General features: G+C 44.3%; 1 protein-coding gene across 2 annotated transcripts in view; it reads right to left on the bottom strand.

Moving 5' to 3' along the window:
• The window catches only part of LOC113570047 (roundabout homolog 2-like), a 73,981-nt gene extending 55,560 nt beyond the window's left edge, over positions 1-18,421 (bottom strand). For both annotated transcript variants that reach the window (XM_035535868.2, XM_081702294.1), the window contains exons 1-2: positions 17,658-18,421; positions 14,006-14,332 (exon numbers count right to left, since the gene is read on the bottom strand). In XM_035535868.2, coding sequence (XP_035391761.2) covers positions 14,006-14,332; positions 17,658-17,712 — 382 coding nt within the window. In that variant the 5' untranslated portion in view covers positions 17,713-18,421. The remainder of the gene's footprint in view (positions 1-14,005; positions 14,333-17,657) is intronic.
• Positions 18,422-18,723: the final 302 nt, after the last annotated feature.

The following is an 18,723-nucleotide window of genomic DNA, read 5'->3' as shown; positions in this document are numbered from 1 at the left end:
TGGAATGGATATGAAGCAACTGAGGATTGGAGACTGAAAACAAGTGCAAAAACCTCCACCTAAAAGCACTGTTCGTATTTCAGCAATTTGGTTGGCAGTGGTTGCCAGCGCCAAGGCCCCACTGACCAGTATCAGACACTGTAGCATTTTAGCACTGGCTGTGGGCAGCAGACAAACATGAGCAAGGACTGCCCTGTCTGCTACAGTAAACCGTGGCTGTGTGCCAGGTCCAAGGAGGTGAGTCTCCAACTACAAAAAGCAAGAGAGAAAATGAAACATAAAAATATGTAATAAAATCGACAGCCCTTTCCAGCCATCTCGGTTTCTTCCTTCAGTCAGCGTACGCGACACCGGAGAAGACGATGCTGGAAATGGCCGCACGCGCTCCTGATTCACCCTGCTTTTCCTCGCTCGCCCCTCCAGAGCGAAAGAGCCAGCATGGCCGGGGCCATATTCCTGTTTGCCTTGCTTGGCTAACGCGAAAGCCAGCACACGAGGGCGGGCCGCCGGCATCTCCGAGTGTAATTATACTGCAGCGCGCACCACGGGGAAACTTTCATTACTGCTGCAGCCTATAGCCCTCCACACAGACAGCCCCCCACCCCCCACGAACACAAACACACACGCACACACACACACACACACACACACACACACACTCCACCCCCACTCTGCACCCCGCTGCAGGGCACAAGCACTGGCGTGACCCAGCCTCCTCCACGGAGGGCAGCGTGCCGACTGTCTGCTCCTCCTCTGTCTGTGGAAATTCCCTCTCACCCTCTCTCCCTCTCCCACTTGGGCACTCTTTTCCTCTCTTTGTTTTCATTCCTTCTGGCCTCTAATGGATTATTCCAATGATTTTCCCTATCGCCTTCACTCTCTCGGAACACAATCTAAGTGCACGCTTGGATAGGCGGACGCAATTTGCGAAAAAAAGAAAAACTCAGTGGAACACGGCCTAAATGACTCTGGGAGAATTATGAGCCTATTACTGCACAACCCGTCATCTCGCGAACTGCAGATCGGCGAATTGGGATCTCAGGGCCCTTTGATGCTCAGCCTGAACCATGAAGGGGAATAATTCAAATTTCCATCCAAGCTCAGCTTGTTTCTCAAACAGCAGGCCCAGGAAGAAAGATCAGGATGAAGAGGATATGAAGGCAAAATGTACGGTGGATTGGATTTCATGTGGCGAGAAGGCAGATTTAAGTTCTTTAAGGAAAGAGTAGAGAACCTCATTAGAGCTGAGCGAGCAAACCCCTGCCATCAGCTCAGACACCAGCGCTCTGATTAATATTGAAGAAAGGCTTAGGCAAAACTAGATGATGAGCCCCTCAGGTTCATCATCATCAACAGAATTACATCCTGCCACGCAATATGACCGAAAGCTGCATCCCACAATGCCACGCAACACGTCCATGTGAGTTAGCGTCAAAGAAACACCAGAGACGTCCACGCATCATCTAGGCAAGAGAACATGACTGGTGGGAAGAGAGCCAGGGGCCTGGAGGAGTTCAGCAGGAGGGGAGGAGGAAGCGAGAGAAGTGAAGGATGCGTGTGTGTGTTGGGGGGAGAGAGTGAAAGAAAATGATCATCTCTAACCATGCAATCGGCCTAATGTCTCAAATCACTGCATGTGTACTGTGTGCGTGAGTGTATGCCTGCGTGTGTGCATGACTGCGCAAACACGTGTGTGTGTGTGTGTGTGTGTGTGTGTGTATTGAAGGAGCTCACAAGGGAACAGACAGCTGTGGGGCATCCCCTTTCCTCTTTCCATTCCCAAGTAATCGCAATGCCCTTCACTGACCAGATTACTGGCCTGATGACAAGTACACCAACACGGCTCAGAAACAGCTGCTCACTGTGTCCCCACACACGGCTCTCTGCTGCGCCTGCCCCGCCGCTGGAGCTGGATCGGTCAGCCTCCAGCTCGTGATCCTGCAGTCGCAGCATCTGGACCTCAGGACAAGCACACGTTAAAATGCTCATGCATAAGACAACCGCCTGGCTGACGGAGCAGAAAGCCTCTTCTATTCTGTTGGTTAGGGAAAATTACCGTTGGCGCCCCCAAGGGGTGACCGGGAGAAATGACCCCGCCCCCTACAAAACAAAAAACAAAAAAAAAACCTTAACTGCCCCTTAAGCCCCCCAAATGATCGATAACGGACCCAGTATGAAGACAAAACACGTGTAACATCAAACAGGAAGAAACACACATTTCTGTTGCTCCATCAGCCCCTCCCCCATCCATTGAACTGGGGTCTGAGCTTATTGTCTGGCACTAGCATCACAAATACTGTTACCTCTAAAAGAGCTTTGACACTTCCATGCATGGGTATGTGTGCTGCTAGTATCCAGTTAGTGCCAGTTAGCTAGACAGTGAAGAGTCGTCTGTTTCCCTGATAGCACGTAACTCCAGAACAGATCCAGTCCACACTGAAGCAGGGCAAGAACTCTTCCAGAGTCTGCTATCTGTTGTTCTGTTGTTAAGCAGTTGGTCACATTAGAAGCATTGCTATTTTTAATCTACTGTGTTTTCATTAAATCCTAATAAGTAATTGCCTTTAATAAAGTTACAGTTACACAATGTAATTATTTAGAGTTAGACTTGCAAATAATATTATGGAAAATCCTTTGGCTATGTTAGCTTACTGGCTAACACTAGATGAAAAGCATGACTGAGATCAGAAAAAAAAATGTGTAGAGAAGATTTATGTTATTTATACGTTGTTTATACATTAGGTTTGTACCAATTTTGCACAATGCATGTTAGACAAAAAATATGAAATGACGTGAAAGCTATCTGACGTATTCCTCTCTTTAACGTGAAGACCTGTGCAGAGGCAGGAGATGAGCGTGGGATGCAGAAGGAGGGACAGAAAACAGGTCTGGAGTCTGCTGAACCCACAGAAACCAGCAGCCATGTCTGTTTGCTACTCTGCCCTCATTAACTGGATAACTTACCAACATCCTTAAAAGAATCGCAATTTGTCTAGCTGTATGACTGTAAGACTGTAAGACTCAGTTAATGAGAGGGAATTGCTGTAGACTTATTGGACCTGTAAAACAGGTAGAATAGTAGATAAAGCTTGTGACAAATCTGAATAGTATTAAATCTCCTTGGCAAACATTCGACACTTACACTTGCACACTCTGAAATTCACGTGGGCTCAGACCCTGGGCTCAGAGTGGGGTGTTTCCATGTGGGCACTTTTACAGTCAGGCCCTCATCTATAGGTGAATCCCTATATTTGGGTATTTGTAGAGTCATAAAGAAGCTTTGTTTGGGAGTAAGTGACTTTAAGATCTGTTGACAAGCCGAGTGAGTGGAGTTAGAGTCAGGAGGAGGAGTGGGTGTTTGGATGAGTGTTAAAGGTTTAGGAGAGAGAGAGTCGGAGGGGCAGTATGCCAGCCTCTACAGCAAACCTCCAGGCAAACACACCTAATCCCACCACCCGTTCTCCCCATCTGTAGCGAGGCTCCGGAGCTGACAGCCGCTCCAACGCGCGTGCACTCTCCCGATCGCTGCACGCGCACGCAGACACGTGCACACACTTGCGTGGGGCGTGCAGAGCTTAATTGAGAAAAACACGCGTTAACTGACTGTGATTGGGCCGAATCAATTACAGCCCGTGCCATGTCGGAGGATGAATGAAGACAAACAAATTGATTGACTGGTTCAAAAGGTTTTGCCAGGCATCCAGCAGCTGTTTGGCACATCTGCCCATGATGTGCCTCGACAAAACAATGAGAATGGAAAGCGCAACCAGAAGAAAGGACGCTCAGAGTCACACGGTCACGAGCGTATCAACAATTAACAGAAAGACAAAAGGGTAAAGGAGATATAAAGGAGAAATATTCAGACAGGAAAGGCTCAGGTAGGCCGTAGGTACCTATCTCAACAGATGTTATGCGTTATTACCTTTATATAACCGACTGACAGCACCTTTCATGAATTAATGAAGCCGGGATGTATTTTATCTAAATATTTCATCAGTATGCCTGGAAGCAAAGCCGCAGGACTGGGGCTTTCTACCTGATGGAGTCGCTCTGCGTGATCGCCTCCACCGTCGGGCTGAATGGAGCGTGCGAACGGATGACCGGGTCAGCGGGGCAGCGAGGCCGTGAGGAGACTGGAGAAAACGCGGAAGGGGCTCGTGGGCGAAGACGTATGAATAATGGAACTGCTAAGGAGGCTGCGCGGATGTTGGCCGGCAATGCCCGCTCTGCGAACGCGACCGGCCAAGACGCGGTGGAGTGCAGGATGGAATGGGAAAGCATGCAGCACGGCACTAAACGAGCACGTAGAGTGCGCGCCAGAGGTCGTCATGCATGCTATACAAAGTGAAAGTAACTATGCATGTAGGCACACTTACATGCATATAGGCATGTAGGCTATACCTTGTATGCATGCCTCTGGATTAGTATTCAAGTTAAACTTCTGTTGCAATTCCTTGGATTTACCACATTTCTGAATGTTTTAAACCACCCGCAGTACCACTAATAACCATTTCCTCTTTCATATGCTAATGATGTGGTTGTGCTAAACATCAGATAAGGTTGACTAGGCAAGCTGAAAATATCAACGCACGATTAGGAATTCATTTTAATTCAGCTACTAACATGTAATCATTTTATATGCAATATGTCAGCGATTTTAAACTGTTATATGCAAATCTTTACATTTTTACCATAATAGCCATTTTTAAAAAGCTGGTATATTATGACATGCTAGACAATATGGTAGGGCTGTATTTACAGTAATGAACAGCAGCCAGTTTTGCACGGTCACCACTAACACAATGGAGGACCAACCCCACACCCTTTCTGCTTCTTTTCTCTGTCTAATAAGACTGTCCCACCTGGAATTGATTTCTTATTGCCCATGTGTTCCTCTTAACCAACGTCATTCAATACATCCTCCGAAGTTACTCAATACTTACTTCAATTTATCTGGACGGCACCCGAGGCAAGCTTGCACATTATATACAATGGCATATAGATTTTTTCTCCTTTAAGGCTAAAATGAGCTCTCAGAAAAAAGACCACACTATGGTAAATATAAAAACAATTCTTATTATTGATTTGAATGCTGTTAGACATAATGAGCAAGCCTGCTTGCAAAAGCATGGTGGTATGATTTTTATTTTTTTTTATTTTTAGATAGTATATGTTTGTGCCAGTATAACAAAACCACCGTCTTTGATTGGCTAATTAACGGATTTAACTGAGACTAAACACAAACCATTAACTTATGGCCTTTCTGCAAAGCCATTTAATTTCCCAGTGGAGCGTGGGCCAAAACCAGGAGCCCTGCCGCATTTGCACAGCACGGTGCAGGTGTACAGGTCGCCTATTAAATCCATAAAAACTCATTTAGCTCCTTAATGAAGCTCTGATTGACTCGGCAGGGCGACCTGTGTTTGTCCACCTCAGCTAAGCCTCTCTTGGCAGTCCGAGTCAGGGAAAAGGCGAGCGGAAGGCCCAGGTCAGTCCCACCTACTCCTGTTTCTCATTCTTTTTTTTCTTTTTTTTGCCTTCAATCATTTGCCTTCAGGCTCCAATTGCTTCCTTTATCCATAATACAGCACTCGCTCTTTTTTTGTTTCCACTTTTCTATTTTCCTCTATTTTTCCAAGGGCCTTTTCCCTCAACCTTGAATTGCTTTTTTGTCCTTTTAGAAAAGGCGAAGGCAAACACCACAACTTTTGGCAGACTTAGAAATACTTCGCTTATTAAATAAGTAATAGAAATACATACACACACTTGCATACACGCATGCACACACGCACGCACACATACACATGCGCGCAGACACACACACACACATATAGAATGGAATAGAAGATGTGGTGAAACGGCAGGGCATGTGAAGCTAAATCAAGTGAGTGATGCCTCTCGACTCCTCCAGTAAGTAAAGGATAAATGAGTGCTGGCGTAAAACTGAGGCCAGGTGGGAGGATGGCAGAACAGCCAGATGGGAGGATGGCAGAACAGCCAGGTGGGAGGATGGCAGAACAGCCAGGTGGGAGGATGACAGAACAGCCAGGTGGGAGGATGGCAGAACAGCCAGGTGGGAGGATGATGAAACAGCCCACTGAGGAAATGGAGTGACAGAACGACAAATATTGAGTGTTCATTGGGCATGTGTGAACAGATTTTTAATGTATTCAAACACATAAGACTAAATCAAACTCCACACAATATACTATTGTGCAAAAACATTTATGCTATACATCTACACAGACCATACATTTATCTTACATCATTTCTCATAATTCCTCACTCAATAGAAATGAAGAGTAAACTGTTGGCCAGTGTGGTGTGAGCATGTTAGCAGTACTGTATCTGTGTCCATCCAAGCCCAAGCCTCGGCTTCTCTAGAAACGCTATGGAGCTCCACGTAGCCGAGCAGCTCACGGAGCTCCACAAAGCCGAGCAGCTCACGGAGCTCCACGTAGCCGAGCAGCGGCCCTTTACTTCCAGATTCTTGCTCTATGTGCCATGGACTGCCATGCACCTCCTACACACTCCACAGCGCTCGTTATGGTCCAGTTACTGGCAGATTTTTTGACTTTCTCCACCTCCCGCAAATGCACAGCACAGCCCTCTGAGAACGTAACATGGTCCAGTTAGCACCAGATGCTAACCCTTAGCCCCTCCGTGTGGCGGCCAGGACAAGTGCCCGGGAGTTAGTTGGGGCTGTGTGCCTGAAAAGCTCGCCTTTGCAAGTCTTCAGCACACTTTCACTGACATTGCACCCCACATCCCACATCCCACAGACAAAGAATCAAACAATGACATTGTAACAGACACAAAGGTCCTCCCTCCATTGCCTGTAGGTCATTTTGTGCTACTTCATGCAAAAAAACAACAACAAATAATAATTTTTTTAAAGAGTGGAACAACCTTCTCTAACTTCTGCCCTCTCTGCAGCAGAGAACTACAATCTTCAGAGAGATGGCCTTTTTTGGACACAAGTCAGAGCTCCAAGAACAGGAAGCAGTCCGCGTGGTACCAGGGTTCTGACGGACAGCGAAGACCATCTGACATTTGAGACTGTCAACCCATCCAAAGCTCCCCAGTAGTATGCAACACTATGACCTCTTCAGCATGGTGTGGTGCAATAGGAATGACACATGCAGACAAACAGACAGCGAGACAGACAGACGGGGGGATTAGCGCAATGGCAGGGAGATGTATGTGAATGTCACTAAGGTCAGAGCTCTCGTCTGCATGACAGAAAACACTTTGATGCTCCCCCAAACTGCGCAGGGGGTCCAACGGACCAATCACACACTCGTGTTAGAAGTAGAACAGGTCTGGCCTGTGATTAAAAGCTCAGCACACGGAGCTGAAAGACTGAAAAGGATGTACCTGGTATAATACTCACCATGTTCTGAATGGACCTGTAGTGCTGGGCCTCTTCTTGCTGATCTGATACTGCGCTCTTTTCACAGAAATGTAACATTTCCATTTTGACACATCCAAATGTTATGATGTGTAATATAAACGTGTGAAAATGCTTGGCTTTACCTTTTCACTCCCCCCCCCCCCCCCCCCCTGCATGTGTAAATGTATTCCTTCATTCCATGTGATTCTTCAGCGCTTTCATTTTTAATGAGTTGTGCATACCCTGGCCAGGTAGAGACTGCCATGGGCAGTCAGAAACACCATAATATCTGTGACCTTTCAGCCTCAAATAATGTTCCCTATCAACCAGCAGACCCGGTCAGCAGTGTCTGGTTCATCAGTCCAGCTGTCTGAGTACACAGGCCAGAAGTGTATCCTCTCCTCAAATGGGCAAAGACTATTAAATACTATATAAACAAGCACCGTGAAAGACTTGTTATAATCACCACTGCCATAATCACGTTTCTCCATCTATTCCCCCTCTATACCCTCTTAGTACCTCATCACTAATTCTGATTATTATTATTATTATTATTATTATTATTATCATTATTGCAGCTGCCATGCAGCACCCTTTATTATTCCAGCAGCCACCAGTAAGTGCCGCACTGGAAAGCAATGGTGTGATGTTGTGAAGGGAGCTGCAGTGGGGCATCTGGTGTATAGGAGCTGGTGTGGGGAGGGTGGTGGGTGTGTTTTCGGTGTAGGAGCTGGTGTAGACGGACTGGTGAGGGGTGTGTGCGGTCTGTGTATACTGGATTGTGGAGCAGAGGTCCAGCTGTAGGACCGAGATGCTGGTGGTGTTGCCAGTGTTAGCAACTAATGAGTGTGTTGTTAAAAAAAGCCTAAATTAAAAATAATCTGTTCTCACAACAGAGAAAGCACCCGACTATGCACGATCAGAGTGGCAGGCCACCCACTGTGAACTTATTCTGATGCAAGAGACAAGCCCAGAAAAGACACAGTGATAGGTTTGCCACGAGCCAGTCTTACACACAGAGGAGATAAAGGATTTACTTTGTATTGCGTAAATCTTAATACTTTAGTAATTTGATGGAAAAAAAAAAATAGCTCCAGAAATAAAGAACAGGATGTTTTTTAAAGAATGTTAAAAAGGGTATCAAAAGAGTCCAGAGGTTACCAACATATAAATGCTTTCATATTTCCTCAATAATACCCTCTTTCATATTTATTCAATAATTCCTTCAGTATGGACAGTATGAAATTATACAACACTTTGTATCATCTTGTACCACTGATAGACAACTCCATACCCTCCAACACATAATCCAGCAGCTGTGTGGGAGAACTGTACCTCACAGACACTCTGCATGTCATATGCATGGCATATTTGCAGCAATCTGTACAAGATTCGTATTAAAAATGTACCAAGTTAAAGGCAGTGCTTGGGAGGATCTGCTGTCAAAACCTTTTTAAGACTTTTTAAGATGTTCATATGAAATCCAGTGAAATGCCCGCTTTTTTGTAACTTTTATAAATTCTTCATGAGATCGAAATGATTTAAGTGGGGACTATAGACACATGGAGCATGGGAGACAGAAGAAATGTGTACAAGGATTGACATGCAGAGGGACAAACCTGCCATCCTATTCTGTTCAGAAGCTTTTAGATCAAGTTTCAAGTTTGGTTTATTTGTCACATACATAGTCATACACAGTACAACACGCAGTGAAATGGTGGAGAGTGCTCTGTCCAAACTGAGGAAGAGAACCAGGGGTGCATAGAGAAAAAAATATATATACAGATAAATATATATATTCTATGTATGTACAGAATATATTAACAATGTATGTACAATATATGTATATTATGATTATCTACACAATGTACAATGTATATGGTTGAGTATATATGTACACAATCTACAGAATGTACAGATCCATTGTATAGTACCATATCTACAGTTGTTGTAACAGGTTAATTGAGTATAAATCTAAAATCTATATATACAGATGTACAGATATACAGTCATGTTACGTGGTGGTGGTCCCCACAGTTTATCAGTTTCCCTGATTCAGGGCCCGAATGGCCTGTGGGAAGAAGCTCCTCTTCAGCCTCTCTGTCTTGGCCTTCAGGGAGCGGAAGCGCCTCCCTGACCTCAACAGAGAGAAGAGTCTATTGTTGGGATGGGTGGGGTCCTTCACAATTTTCCTGGCCTTGGTTTGGCACCGCTTGTAGTAGGTGGTCTGCAGGTCAGGAAGTTCCGAGTGAGTGATGCGCTCTGCTGAACGCACTACCCTTTGGAGTGCTTGTCTGTCCTGCTTGGTGCTATTTCCAAACCAGACTGTGATGTTCCCCGTGAGGATGCTCTCGATAGTGCAGGTGTAGAAGTTCCGCAGTACCTTGGAGGGCAGTCTGAAGTCCCTTAGGCGTCTGAGGTGGTAAAGACGCTGACGAGCCTTCTTTGCCAGGGAGTTGGTATGGCGGGACCAGGACAGGTCCTGCGAGATGTGAACACCAAGGTACCTGAAACTATCTGCTCTCTCCACCGTGGTTCCACTGATCCTCACAGGTTGGTAGTGCCGCTCCTGCTTCTTGCTGCAATCCACGATCAGCTCCTTTGTCTTACTGACGTTTAGGAGGAGATTATTTTCCTGGCACCAGTTTTCCAGGTGTTTAATCTCCTCCAGGTAGGCCCCATCACAGTGGAAGAAGACATGTTCTTGTTCAGTGCTGCTTCACCAGACAGAAGTCACTGCACACACAAATCTGCCTGAACTAGCGATCATTGTGGTTCAGAACATTCCACCAGATAGAAGTGTGTCCAAGCGCTGACACCAGAGGTCAGCCAGAGCAGAGCGTGATCTGAAACGTTACGGGTAGAGGAGTAAAACCAGATCTTTACCTCTCAATCAATACACATAGCAGACTACCGTCTTCAGCTCTTTTTCTTCTGATGCCTTCTTCCCCAGGTCCTCACTTTCAAAAAATCAAAACTTTATCACACGATACCCGGCTGTGCCTGCAGCTGTGTGGTTGTACACATGCAATTAGCATTCAAACACCCATTCAGCTTTTGTCACAGCAGCTGTAATCAAAGCACCACAGCAATGATACTGTTTGCCTTAATGTGGACGGATGCACATGTGATTCATGTACTTCCCAACGGAGTTTGCTCGGGGGGTCATGTGAGTAGCAGGCCAGTTCCAGCTCATTAGCCCTCACCCCCAACCCCACCCCACGTAATGCTCTCCGCTCCTGTCCTTCCACAGCAACCTCTGTGTCCACTCCTGCACCAGGCCCCGGGGCTCACAGTGAGACGTGGCAACTTCTTGACAATTGCGTCTCCTCTCTGGTCTCCTCCACACACATCTGATCCAATGTTTCAGAAGCTGTCCCAGCGATATTTGCTGTACTGGTCTTGTGAGTTTGACTCCTCACCCCAAACTGGTTCGCTCCGGTGCTGCGGCACCTCTTCGGGGGCATGAATGGGCACAAATCAATACCTATCCACCCAGATAACACAGCCATGGCGCATTTCATTAACAAAGGTTGCTCAAATTATGCCTTTGCATATGTCTGTTCAGAAGCCAGACCTGAATCTCTGCATGTAATCAATTTGCAAGCAAAGCTGCTTACATCCCTGATAATAACAATCTAATCACTACCCTTCGCCTGTCACTGTTCTATTAATAAGGCATCTCTCTCTCTCTCTCTCTCTCGCTCTCTCTCAATAGTCCATTCTATAAATTCTAAATTATCACTACTCCTGCACAAATTCCTCTTTTCCTTTATATTCTCCACACCATCAGCCCCTTCAAAAATAGACCCTGTAACAAATGTCTAACAGGCATACAAAAACTGATAAAACAAAACATTAGACGCATGTCAGGATTCACCCCTTCTGTCTCAATTTTCATATCGTAACACCATCTATTACCCTGTGTAATCTCCCAGTTCTAAAGAGGGCAACCAGTTCTCATCTTTAATCTCGAGGCAAGTATTCCCCACCCTACCACACCAACCACTCTCAAATTAACACTCCCTCCAATCTATTGTTCATCTCAAAAACCCATTTGAAACAGTCCTTAAACAAAGATTCCCAACACATTTCCCTGTCATTATTCCACCCTACATTTGATTTAATTCTTCCCTAATGCGGGATGAGTATGTGTTGATTTACATAACATTACACTGCATGTTTTCCCATTAAAATCACCCTAGTTTAATCCATTTCTTTTGGGGACTTCATTGTGGACTCTTTAGGACACCAGTTTGTACCTCTCAAGTATAGACCACAAAAAAACCAACATATTCTTCATTCTGCTATGTCTAGTTATTATTCATTTATTCCACATAAAGTAATTATGTGTGAATATGCAAATATGTGAAGCCTTGTTAGAAGGGTATGGCATTTCTTAGCCAGATGTGACGTTAGCAGGTCACTCTTGGTTTCACTTGACACACTCTTACTGCTACGCTAATGGTCAAACGGTCACCTAATCACCACAGTATCAAAGCAGGATCAGGGATAATTGGCCAAAACTGCCTCAGATTCTAAATTCTTCCTTGACATGTTATGATTCCAGACTCATAAGCCATGCTGCCATTTAATTAAGACGGTGACAAAAAGGGTGTTTTCTCTTTTGTGCTACAGAGGGTTTAGCCGTTCATTTTAGAGGATAATTACAACAACAGGTTCAGTGAAAAAAAAAACCTACATTGCAGTATCGGTCAGTACGGCCTCATCTTAACTCTGGGACAGACCTGGCATGTGCTGTTTATTAAACCAGTGCACAGTGTAAACAAAATATTAGCACCCAACAGAAAGCAACCAGGAGCTGGTGGCAAATTCTGTTCCAGTGGCCCAAGGCACTCTTTCGTTCGCCCGCCTACGCATGGTTCAGTAAGGTCACTCCCTGGTCCATTTCTTTAACAAAATATACAGTGCACCATTCAGCTGTACTTCTGCTGATTACACATGCATTCTCACACACACACGCACGCATACACATACATACATACACACACACACACGCGCGCGCGCGCGCACGCACACATATACACATGCACGCACACACACACACATATATACATGCGCACACACACACACACAAGGTGTGCACTATGCATGACAGTTACATCTACATATTTCAAACACTAAAGTCCATTACTCACCATATATAACAAACACCATGAACACACATTGCAAAAATCTATCCTAGAACAACAGACTGTGTACACATCATGTATCACACAAACAATCTCTCTTTTTCATTCATGCGCATGCATACTTTAAAATACATAAAAATATACAAGAAATATATTAAGTTGGAAGTTACAGTTCACATTTTTACAAGTGCCAGCATATTCTCTGATTTGCCTGTGGATGTAAACCCTGTGGTTATTATTCTGTGTTTAACCGTTATACCATGATGAAAGGGATTTTCCAAAATATTTGTTATTCAGCCCTTTTGCAAATGTCAAACAGTTCAAAATTTACAACTAAAAGAATCTTAATTCTTGACAAAAATCAACAATTCTGATTTACTACTAAATGCAATCTTCAGTAAAACAGAACTGCAAGTAACTTCCAAAATAAGAGTGTAATGGTGTACAGCAGTTTTATTTTAAGCACCACTGCTGTTTTACAGGGTGAAAGAAGAACTGACTACGCCTGAAATTCCTACACGTTCAGTCATATTCAAATGTGGCATTAAATCTAAGTAAATGGCTAGGCATATGATATTAGCATCATTATGAAATACATTAAGTCAGCCATCATAGGGACCATATAAATCTAGTTAATTTATTTTATTATCTAATGATTGATTGTTTCCTGGATTGTAATTACTCTACATCCGCCACATAGTCCCTCTCATGCTTGGGACACTTCTTTGAGGTTCTCCACTAAACCACTGACATCGAAAACCCGTTTCACCCCACAGCCAAAATTCAACAACCCTTCTAACACCTGTCTACTCCTCCCAGCAGACAAAATAAAAGCCTCCATGAAGCAAACAAAAGAGGCCTCATCAATGTTTCATGGCTTCCCTGTCATGCAGGGTTCCTTGGCACCCAGTAATGACTATCTATAGATCAGGCTGTTGTCAGCCTGTTAGGAGCAATGGGCCACACAGTTTAAAGCCATTACACGCATGCCTGCGCGCACACACGCACTTGGGGAACTGTGTTAAAAATTGATCAGTTTATCTTAATTTCAATAATAAGCTCTGTGTCAAATAAAAAATGTATTTAACTAGCCATTGTTAGGCTGAAATATTGGCAGAAGGTTAACGCAGTTGGAAATGTCAATAAAAATGATCAGTGTACATATTTTGTACAGTCCTGTACTATATTGCAATAGTCAACAGACCACAGGAGGTTAAACCACAGGAACCTAATTCAAAAAATTCTTTCAAGATGCAGTCCCTAAATTCTAAAAGGCATTTATGAAACCTCACAGACTGAGAACAGCATGCCCTTGGCAGTCACAAATCAAGCAAACCATCAGCTGTATGTCTGCTTTGGGAATTGGACCTGATGCATCACGTATATCACTAACTATCAAAAGAAAGATAATGAATGACACAAACTAGTAACAGACTTTATAGGTGGTTGAGAAACTCACATGCCACCTCCAGCGAGGCGTTGTGGCTGACGGCCTCGCCCAGGTAGTTCCTGGCCACGCACACGTAGCTGCCGTCGTCGGGCTTGCTGCGCCGGCCGTGCACGATGCGCAGGAAGAAGAGCGAGCCGCTGGGCAGAAGCATGCGGTGCGAGCGCGGGTTGTCCCGGTCCGTCTCCACGCGCTCGCCGTCCTTGTACCACTCCACGGTGGGGGCCGGCCGGCCCTCCGCCTTGCAGTTCAGGGTGGCCGGCTCGCCCTTCGACACGATCAGGTCCGACGGATGCTCCACGATCCGCGGGGGGGAGTCCTCCTGCCGGAGGCGCGATCCTGAGTGAGAAAGAGAAAAGTACTTTAGGTAATCTTGAACATGAACTAAATATTTAAAATAAACAACATATTCCTTACATGAAGCACACTGAGATGCACAAACCACACCTGTAAACACCTTTATTCAATTCATTTTTGCACTTACATGTTTACATACTTGACTGTGATTTGTAAGACTTCAGTATTTAAAGAGGAATGATAAGACACAGTGTGTAAACAGTTAGGTCGGGAATCTATCATGAACAAGAAAGTCAAAGGGCGGATGAGTGGCAATAGTTGAATTTGTGTTCGCCACACTAGAGCAGTAGTGCGCATCCAGGTATAAGCAACCCATTGAGCAGTCGGCAGGCCATGTCACCAAGACACAGGAAGCTCAATATTCCCATAATCAGACCAGAGTGAAGGACTCGTTGAGCTCAATCAGCCCTTTCATTAAGAGGCCTGCTGAAGTGCTCTGTTCTCTCTCCTGGTGGGGAAAGCAAGTGTGTATATGTGGCTGCACTTACACGCAAGTAAGCATAGGCTTGTGTGACCTCAGCTGGAAAATATTTACATATAAATGGATCTATGCTTGTTAGATCAGTACCCATGAATTTCTTTAACATCTGTATAGGGACATTATTATATCTATATATCTGAATTTATTATCTGTATAGAGAGAAATATATAATAGAAACTGAAAATAAATTTCATTATCACATTTTATCTACAACGTTCCGACTCTGGCCACTGTGACAATACAGTGGTCTAATGTCAGATCATCGTTGATAACTTGTTCTATGTGCAGGTCAACCAAACGACCCAAAAGGGCTCATTATATGAACAAACATGAACCACTGACAGCACAACATTAACAACATCTCATCGAGATCCGAGAAGCTCGTAATTGCTAGGACCAGGTGTACTCGAGAATAGATGCGGTTTCTGAGCCTGACGCTAGCTGTTACTTTTTTACTGTTTTAGTCAAAAAGCTGCATTATGCAAATGACATCACAGTCGTTTCATACTAACATCGTTAAACCCATCGTCGGGCCCAACGCACGCTGTGGCAGACGAGCGCATTAAAGATTTAACACCAGGGCCTCTAAATATGAAATTCCACTGCCGGGTCCATTTCAGAACCTCCTCGTCTAGGAGCGTCTGTCCAATGTCAAAGACTGTTTCGACCGAGGCGCTTCGCACCGTAAGCGCGGGCCGAATAACGTGCCAAAGTTTGGCGATTCGCGCAAATGCGGCCCACTAGCGCAGACTCGACCGCTGCTTCATTAATCCCATCACATGACTGCCCAGAGTTCACACATGTTCATCCACTGTAACGGGAAAACGCGTTGGACTCCGGTAAGCCAGTGCAAGTCTTCAGTCGGCAATTTATTTACAGACGTGCTGTACGTTTGGGACAATTTCTCACGCGACGGCTGAGGAAAGAAGGGGGAATTAAAGCGCTCGCGTCTGTCTGTCGTTTTGGCGGATGTAAGTATGTCATCCAGGGCCCGCAGCCTCTAAGCATATGTAGTAAGTCACACCCAGCGCGGCTGCTATTGTGAGGGCGTTGGATGTGTGAGAGCAGCTCGGCATTTTCACCATGCGCTGGATTGCAGGCCTGGGATCCATAAGGAGAGCCGGCAGATGGGGAGGACGTGAAACGGAGTGACACGCGTGGAAGGGGCCAGCACTTCAACGCCTTGTGGCATGTGACATCGTACCAGGATTTTTCTTAAAATAGAGGATTTCTTTACGCGCAAGAAGATCAGCTGGTCTCTTGGAATTGGTGTGCTTGCTGTTGTTTATTTTTTTAAAAATCCAGAAGCACTGGATTAAACAGTCTGACTCCGTGTGGTTCATGGCTACATTTGGGATGTCCTTGAACAAATCACTTGTGAAGAGCGAACACCATTTTGACACCATGGCTACACTTTCTAGCACAGTAAGACAAAAAGAAATACCTATTATTTACTCAGTGTCCCTCCACTCAGCCATTAGGCCATGGGGAATTGGATTTGTGGTCCCCAGAGCCCAATGTGACTTCAACTAAGTCACCTCCCTTAAACCCTACCCCTCATTTCTCATAATGGCAGACAGACAATAGCGAAGAGCCTGGAATTCCAAAGAGGCTAAGCACACAGATGCAGTATATTTGTAATATTCGACTATGTATAAAAGTATCTAAAGGCCATGACATGGTTCACATCATGTTGGAAGAAAGGTGGAGCAGAATCGGCTATTGTTAACAAAACAGGGCAGTGTTCTTTCCAAATAACTGTGTAAATGTTTAAATATTAAAGACCTAATCAGCAAAGACCCTCAGGCATTAGTTGATGAGTTTATAAACAGGTTACTGAAGGTAGAAAGATTGCAAAGGCTATCTCATCTCCCCAAAGGCTTGGACTGACCCTTTCACAGGATACTTAACCCCAAATTACTCTCTACCATCTGCCACCCCTTACTCTAACAAGGTAGCCATGATACAACTTTAGCATTTATATGACAATGAAGCAGGTTTTAAAAAGATATCAATGTATAACACTGGAGGTACAATAAGTACAGTAAATACAATTGCTAAGAAGGGACAGATGAGAAATACTCCTGAACCTTCACAAACATAAGAGACATCAAAAGGTGCTCTCAGCTATTACTAGGTACTGCATGGCAAGCACAAATGTAGCATGTTAATAAAAAACCTTGGAGAACAACTACATGTAAAACACAGCACCTTGTCTAATGCTGAAGAAGTGCAATTAAGAGTCCAATAAACATGTATATAATAGAGAGTTAGTTCTGTAAACTGAACATCTACAAGAATACAACTATCATCTTTCTGTCTGCACACAGTTTAGCGCCAGAAATTGCTAAAATATACACATATATCTCAGTTTGTATGCTGACATATATAAGCAATGCGATTCCATGCATATATTGATATCTTAGCCCTGGATATGATCACTAGATAAAATCTGAACCAGTGTTATCAATTTGACAAGGCAAAAGAAACAACAACAAAAAAACAAACCAAAAAAACCCCAGAACAATTGTCTTAAATTCATTGCAGGCTAATTAATTCGCTTGAACCACAAAATTAATCGAGTCAAAAACAAATGCTTGTAAGAGAGTAAAAGAATCCCATCGAAATTCGCCCCATTCCTGTGGCATTGGGGTCAGCTGAAAGCTGGGCGACATATGCTGTCAAAATTGTTCTATCTGGTTAATACATTTTTCCAAAATTTTGCCATGTGAATGACTAAACCAATACATGTCCCCTCTCCAATTCAAATCCACAATAATGTGATACGGAATATGCGGAATATATCAACTGCTGTTGGAAACTTACCACTGATCTGAGTGTTCAGAAATCCACACAAAATGATGAACTGCAGAAGCCTCATCGTGACATAGTAACGCTCATCGCGCGAACAAACTCTCGACCAGGCGGTATCAATCGCAACTTGGACATAGAAATAATGCTCGAAGTCGTTTCGGTTCTCTTCAAGCTCAGACCGAAGCGCTAATGCAGAAATTCAGAAGACGAAAGAGTTGAGTCTTATCATTCTTGGGTGCACAGCGGGTGCATAATTTCTCTCATCTTCACATTTCAATACCGAGCAGTCCATGTCATCCACTTGTGCGAGGCAATGTATGAGAGCATCGTTCTCTGCAAAAAAAAAAAAAAAAATACTACACCAATTCCGTGGTTCTTTCTAAATATGAATGCAAATGAGAATAGTTGCGTTTAGCGGGATCCTCAATGAAACAAATCACTTATATTTACCAGAATGAACAATTAAAGGCATTGATTTTGCATGACAAAAAAGCGCTCTGCCGCTTCCATATCGAGAGCTGCACAGCTGCAGCGGCACAGCCAACGTGCGGCGAGGCAACTGAAGTTGATCCTCCTCCAGCATACACCCCGAGAGGAAAATACCGGCCTGCGTCTGACAGCCACATAGCTCAGAGTCAGAACGGTGCAACCGATTAAAAGAGGTAAAGACTAAACTCGTGACAGTAAAAAAAAGACCAAGTTAATTGCAATGGTTATTAATCGCATTGTCAAAACCATTCAGTTCCAAAGTAAGGCGTTTTCTGTCATCAAGACATGAGTAGTAAATAAATTACGTTACACTTTATATACGCGCATATAGTAAACGGTGCGCAACACTTCGAAAATAATACAGATAAAACATGGAAACCGTGCGGTGTGTTTTCACGCCATTGCTTTGGCCTGCGCAATGTTTTGGCGGCCCCTGTCGACAAAAATGGTTGGATCTTCATTAATGTATTTATAAGCATAATTTGAGATACAGCAAGCCTTTTCAACAGCCAACCGGTTAACAGACTGTTTAAAAATAGCAGAAAAGGTAACATCCGGTGAGATTTAAACGACATCCGAGGCCAACTGT

Source organism: Electrophorus electricus, chromosome 19, assembly GCF_041902795.1.
Source record: "Electrophorus electricus isolate QZ-2024a chromosome 19, ASM4190279v1, whole genome shotgun sequence".
In the NCBI taxonomy this organism is placed as follows: domain Eukaryota; kingdom Metazoa; phylum Chordata; class Actinopteri; order Gymnotiformes; family Gymnotidae; genus Electrophorus; species Electrophorus electricus.
This window is presented reverse-complemented; position numbering and strand designations above follow the sequence as displayed.